Source organism: Tinamus guttatus, unplaced genomic scaffold (assembly GCF_059628265.1).
Source record: "Tinamus guttatus ecotype Peru unplaced genomic scaffold, ASM5962826v1 Tinamus_guttatus_pri_ptg000710l, whole genome shotgun sequence".
In the NCBI taxonomy this organism is placed as follows: domain Eukaryota; kingdom Metazoa; phylum Chordata; class Aves; order Tinamiformes; family Tinamidae; genus Tinamus; species Tinamus guttatus.
The window spans coordinates 6061501-6067500 of record NW_028289244.1 but is presented as its reverse complement, the minus strand read 5'-3'; the positions used below and the strand labels follow the sequence as shown (position 1 = coordinate 6067500).

The following is a 6000-nucleotide window of genomic DNA, read 5'->3' as shown; positions in this document are numbered from 1 at the left end:
CCAAATGGAAAATCAAGCATTCCTTCTTTGCCATTAGGCCCATAAGAAATTTGTTCCACATGCATTTGAGATGAAAAAGAGGAAAGAAATGTTAGGAATATTTGGAATCATGCCTAGCAGAGGGATGTTTGGAGCAGCAGAATTGAAATGATTGATGCACTTTTCCTTTTTTGATTGTTTATTTTTCTTAGCAGTGTGATAAATGTCTCCTTCACATGCCAAAAATAACAAGACAGGTAGGATGTTTTGGTTTGTTTGTTTTTGTAATATCAAAATTAGGATACAAGATTGATGTTAATTCTCTATTTCAAAAAATCAGCCCTGCATCCTAATTTCCATATTTGCAAGATAGAAAACAAATGTTGGAGAGAATGTGACGGAAAACATGTTAAGGCTCTGAGAATATATTCACCTTCATTTGGAAGGCCCCCAGGCATTTCAGAGGCTGAACTAGACAGGATGGAAAAATTACTTTCTGAAACACGTGCATTGCATTCATGAGTTTCTCTAAAGCTATCTCCAGAACTGCTAATACTGGGAGTGCTGCATGCAACTTGTGCTGATTTAATAAATAACCGAAATCCCTGGGCCTGCCCCACCATGCGGTGATGCTGCTTGGATTCTCTGGGCTGGTTTTAGTGCAGGAGTGGTGCGACCAACCAAATTCAGGAGCAAATACTCTGGCAGTTGTTAGTAACCCAGAGACCATGGCTTAAATGCACTGGGTTATGTCAGCAAGCAAGTATAAGGGCACACCTACTATTTTGGCCAAAGTATTTTGATCAAAGTATGTTTTTTAAACAATTAAATCAGTGATGGAAACCTCAGACAATCTACTTAAAGCTGTGGTTCCTGAGCACTTACTAGTCCTGGTGAAGCCTTGCAGCTTGCATTCCTCATTCCTGCACCATGAGGAACGTGCACAGCCGCTGCCAAAGGGAACGGCACCTCCTCACACTCTCAATCAGTGTGGGGATTGCGGTAGTGCTGCTCTGAGTGGGCGAGGGTGCAAGACACCCTGCAGGAGGGCGAGCTCACGTCTAGGGAGAGCACAGCTCTGTTCGGCACCCGAACTCTGCTGGTAACTCAGACCTGGGGCTGCCGTTCTGAAGAGTTTGCACTTTCAAAGGGAGGTCTCTGAAGTAATTTCACAGGACATCTGGGCTTGTGACAGCTGTAGGTTTGGGCTCAGAAATGTAGGATTTGGACTTGCCATAAATTTCGCACTTGTCGGGACCTAACTCTCTGAATTGACTCAGTGAATTAGAATGCACGTCCTTTGCAGCACTTTTTCAAAGCCAGCTTCCTATCCCTCCCAAATAGCAGGTCCTCGTAGGAAGGGCCAGAACGCTTTCCCCCAAGAGCTCCCTCTGCAAGCATGGCTCCAGGCCAGCGTAACACCATTGTGGGCAAAGCTGTGCATCCACGTGGCACGGGGTGAGCATCCCTTCCAGATAACGCTCTGTGAAACCAACGGTTATACCCCACCAGCCCCCCTTCCACCACCTAACACAGCAGACACATTTACAGCAAGTAGATCAGCCAGGATCCAATTTCCAATGCAGGGCTTGAAGAATTAGACATTCCCATTGCTGTTCAACAGGAGCAGGGTATTTTAACTCCCTGCAAATCACGCTGATCATCCCCCTTCCCCTCCACCTCAACTCCTTGCCCCAAACTTTTGCGATTACCATGGCAATGGAGATTGAACTGCGTGGATATACACTGATTAGCTGGGTGATCTGGCAAAGGAAAGCAAAGCCAAGGCACTTACCTCAGTGCAGACCCCTTTGGCGTTGCAATGCCATAGCCTTTGGAGTCCAAGTTACCTCCCACCTTCATGGTGTCGCAAGGCTTGCGCTGCTCTATGTACTCGTTCATCGTGGACTCCAGCAGGTAGGCATACTTCCCCTTCGACTTGCGCACCCGAATCATCCCCTCTTCCGTAGTCCTCACAAAAACAGAGGGTTCGGCTGACTTCATGTATGTCCACATCTTCTCAAACACTGCTATTTTGGATCGCTGCATGGGACAGCACAAACCCAACAGAAGCATTAATAGTGCTTTGGGTACCAGCCGAATTTCCAGGTGGACTGAGCGCATACCCATGTGCTGGGCAGGCCAAGGAAGTCAAACGGGTAATGAGATATTAATGAACCTCATGCTGCTTCCTGCACCTTGGCCCAGATCAACCTTGTCACCTCCTGCCACAGTGGGCTAGGATATTTGTGTATGGGAAATGATTTTGCAGCACATGGGGCAAATGAAGTTTGGAGGCGCTCAGATTAAGCCGGGGAAGTGCATGGATGGAATATCCCACGTATGGGAGACACTGCCAGGCTTCCGAGTGGCACAGGGACAGCTGCACTTCTGCTGCTCTAATGAGAAGCCCAGCAAGTCCTAACATGTGAAGGGGAAGAGAAAGAAAAAGAAAAAGGCAGCCCTGGAGCGAGGATGAGAGAGGACAGGCCTGGAAGCCTGTGCCTACTGCCTGAGGAGAGGGAAAGGGCAGGCTCTAAGGGTGACTTTCCATCCTCCCTTGCTGCTGCTCACACACAAGCAGTGTCTGCCACAGCCTGGTTTTGCATCTACATGATGGATTTACAGCCACGGCAGAGCTCCGAACAGGAGCGGGGTTTCACTGTCCTGCCACTGTGCAGCCACTGAGCCCCCTGCCTCTGTCAGGAGCCACCCTGATGCACTCCAGGTGGGCAAGCAAAGGGCTGTTCAAAATTAATGCATTTGCATTAATGTTTCCCTTTTACCCTAAAAAATTCTTTAGTGGAGCCAGCTTCCAGGGTCCCATAGGCGATTTCTGTCTGCTTGGCCAAGTCCTCTGCACTTTCGATGGGTGAAACCATCCTTTCCACCGTCAGGAAGGCGGCCAGGTTAGCTGTGTAGGAGGAGATGATGATCAAGGTGAAGAACCACCAGACGCCACCGACTATGCGGCCAGAGAGAGACCTGGGCACAGAGGGGAGAGTTAGGCTGGGTTAGGTTCATCATTTACGCAGGCATTTACCCAAAGTCATGTTTGCTGAGCACCCCTTTGGAGGGTCTTCCTCATTCCTTGACCTATTTTTCAAGGTGTCAGTGTAATTAGAAGTGGAAAAATATCTCACCAGTAGCAAGAAAAACATCTTTGCAAAAATGAATGAAATTGCTTTGATTTTTAATTCCTTTCAGAGTATGCAATAATAACAATAATGAAATGTGGTCGCAACTGCCAGGAAGATTTAGATTCTAGGGCAGGATCCTGCCCATCGGAACAACAGCCCTGGCAAGGGCTTTGCAATAGCTTTCAGCCACAGCAAGAAGGAGCCAAACCAGCTATACAGACCAGACGGGATCATCTGGATAGTTCCTCCATCACCTGAACGTTTAAAATCAAAACTCATGACTTTCCTGAAGCTCAGAAAGCTACTGAAGCTGAGAGAGAAGCTCTAGGCTTAATGAATAATTTTCCTACTGACATTCTCTGTATTCAGCAGAAGGTTAGACAAGATGTTCATAATAGTGCCTCACAATCTTGATATCCAGCACTCACTGCAATCAAATAGACAATTATCTGTAACCACTGGAGAGATACAGAGACAAATAAGTCGAGCAGACATTAATTTATATTTAAATCATTTCAAATCATTTTAAGAGCGAAAGATAATTTTTAGAGTGATATCAGAATTCATGTACTCTGAGGTATTTGTACTCCTCTCTCGATGCAGAACACTGTCCTAGGAAGGAAGGAACTCACAACGCTATTATATAAAGCCAAACAGTCTGACTGGGCAGCACCTGCTGATGAGAAACACTGCTCATTGCTCCGAGAGAGGCCGTGTCCTCACACTGTCCTCCTGCTGACCGGGTCACTCCCCACAAACACGGCTTATCAGATGGTGATGGAGACACCTCATTCCAGCAAAGCACCTCAGAGCAGCCCACATCAGTGTTCATGTGGTTTTTTTGGGGAAGTCTACAGGACCGATCCCCAAGGTGGTAGTACAGAGTTGACCATTTCTTGTCTTAACCACCCACACCTTAGAAGACAACAAAGCATGACAGCAGAAAGAGCTTCTTGGGCCTGCGGCCCACCGAGACGCCCTACTGTCGGATACGCGGCCCACAGGGCCTCACGCAGCCCTGCTGCATCACTGGCGATTACAGCAACGGGCTGAGCGCGCCGATGGCCCCTTGTCCTGGGTTAACGTCCTGCTGGGCCTCCCCGGCTCCGAGGGCTGGAGCAGGGACCCTGAGGTTGGCCGTGGGGTGCAGAGCGCCATGGGAGAGGCAGATCCATGGGGAGCGCTCCTCTCCACTGCGCTCGACTCTCCAAGCGGGAGGTGTTTGGGTTAGTTTTACTGCTGAGATGCTCCTCAAGCAATCCGAGATTAACTGGCACTCAGCAATGATTCACCCTGTCCATCTGAGGTTGAGAGGAACTCCCTCTGGAGACTCCATCTCTATGGAATGGCAAAGGAGCCTTGATGTCTAGGTTGGACTAGACAGCTATTTTTTAAGGTGCTAAAGTTAGTTAAGTTGAATGTCACCTCCAGGCTTCCCAGCTGCGGAGAGTTCTCAGCCCGCAGGGCTGTCAGCACCAATGTATTTACCTTTCGTTTCGTATTTGGAGAGGAACCACGGGAGGGAGGCAGCTACGGAGTCAGCTCACACGTCTTGGGATTGACAGGAAAGAGGGAAAAATACCTGTCTCTAATTAGCCTGGATGATGTGCACTTCGGGAAGGAAGCACTTCGGAAAAGCACAGAAGCATTAAACAAAAGTAACTGGATAATGTCAAATACAACAATTTCTGCTGAGGGAGGCCACTTGGAGCTGGCAAAATCCATTTGCATGGCAAATAATCCCATTCATCTCCAGCTGCAAATTATAGAGCTTCCTGATGAAGCAGGGATATTTCTGCGGCTGGTTGGAAGCCCATCGGCTGCCGTGAGCCGATTCCTGCCCGCAGACCTGGACACCCCAGCTGTGTTCACGACTGCCCCATCCCACGGGGGCTGCCTGCTGTCGGTGCAGATGGCTTATGCTTCCCGGCTCCACACCTGGCATTAACAGGATGAAAAAGCGGCTGTGGGCATTCCGACTCGGAAGGAGCGAGGGAGGAGGGAGACGAGGTACCAGCTTCCTTCCTATCGGAGCCAACTGCGGGTCTGTAACAGGCACCATCTCCCCTGGGCTGTTTCTGCTGCACAGGCTGCTCCTTCCTCCCCGTTACAGAGATGACCTTCCACAAGCAGGGAAGGGCTGACCCTCATGGACAACAAAGCCAAAGGAGGAGATAAAGTCTCGCTTTGGCTGCCAGCAGGGCTAGGACTGTGTGTGCCTGGTAGCGGCAGCGTTTGCTCTCATTGCTAGAGTTAGAGCTAAGAGCTCTGGATCTCAACTGCTTCAAACACGCAGGGGTGAAACCCTTGGCTAGCTGGCCAGCTCCTGGAGACCAGGGACAGACACATCATAAAAATATAAACACGGGCACGATCCCACAAGCAGATGCAGTCCCATGCAAGACAGGTACGGATCAACAGCAGTGGATGTAGGTTAAACAACACGAGCTGCATATCCAGGTTGGCTGTTCAGCTTTTGAGCCAATGCCTGTTCCAGTTTAGCAGAAATAAGCGCCTGGAAAGACAACATCCGTTACAATCTTGTTCTGCTACTTCCTTAGAGCAAGAGAGAGAGCAATGCTATCACCATGGGAAACATTTGCAAAAATGCCTTTGTAAATTAGGAGATAATGTACCATTTCTAGAAGTGGCTTCAGTACCTGGGAACTAAAAGCCTGCTGGAAAGCCAGTGGGACTTAAGAGTTATGTTTATGCTTTAGTCGGAGCAGTCATGGAGGAGCAGATACACCTTGCACTTGTATATCACTGAGGTTTAGAAAACCCCCCCTGAATAGCTAGATAACAGAGCATGACCTTCCATTTGAGCAAGGAATGATCTGTAAGCTTGAGCCCTAGCAAAGGTCATTTCTCTTCACTAATG

The 6000-nt window shown here is 48.8% G+C and overlaps 1 protein-coding gene across 2 annotated transcripts in view; it reads right to left on the bottom strand.

Annotated features, from left to right (window-relative positions):
* The window catches only part of GRIA1 (glutamate ionotropic receptor AMPA type subunit 1), a 112016-nt gene that overhangs the window by 13215 nt on the left and 92801 nt on the right, over positions 1–6000 (bottom strand). For both annotated transcript variants that reach the window (XM_088536871.1, XM_088536872.1), the window contains exons 12-13: positions 2766–2964; positions 1775–2022 (exon numbers count right to left, since the gene is read on the bottom strand). In XM_088536871.1, coding sequence (XP_088392997.1) covers positions 1775–2022; positions 2766–2964 — 447 coding nt within the window. The remainder of the gene's footprint in view (positions 1–1774; positions 2023–2765; positions 2965–6000) is intronic.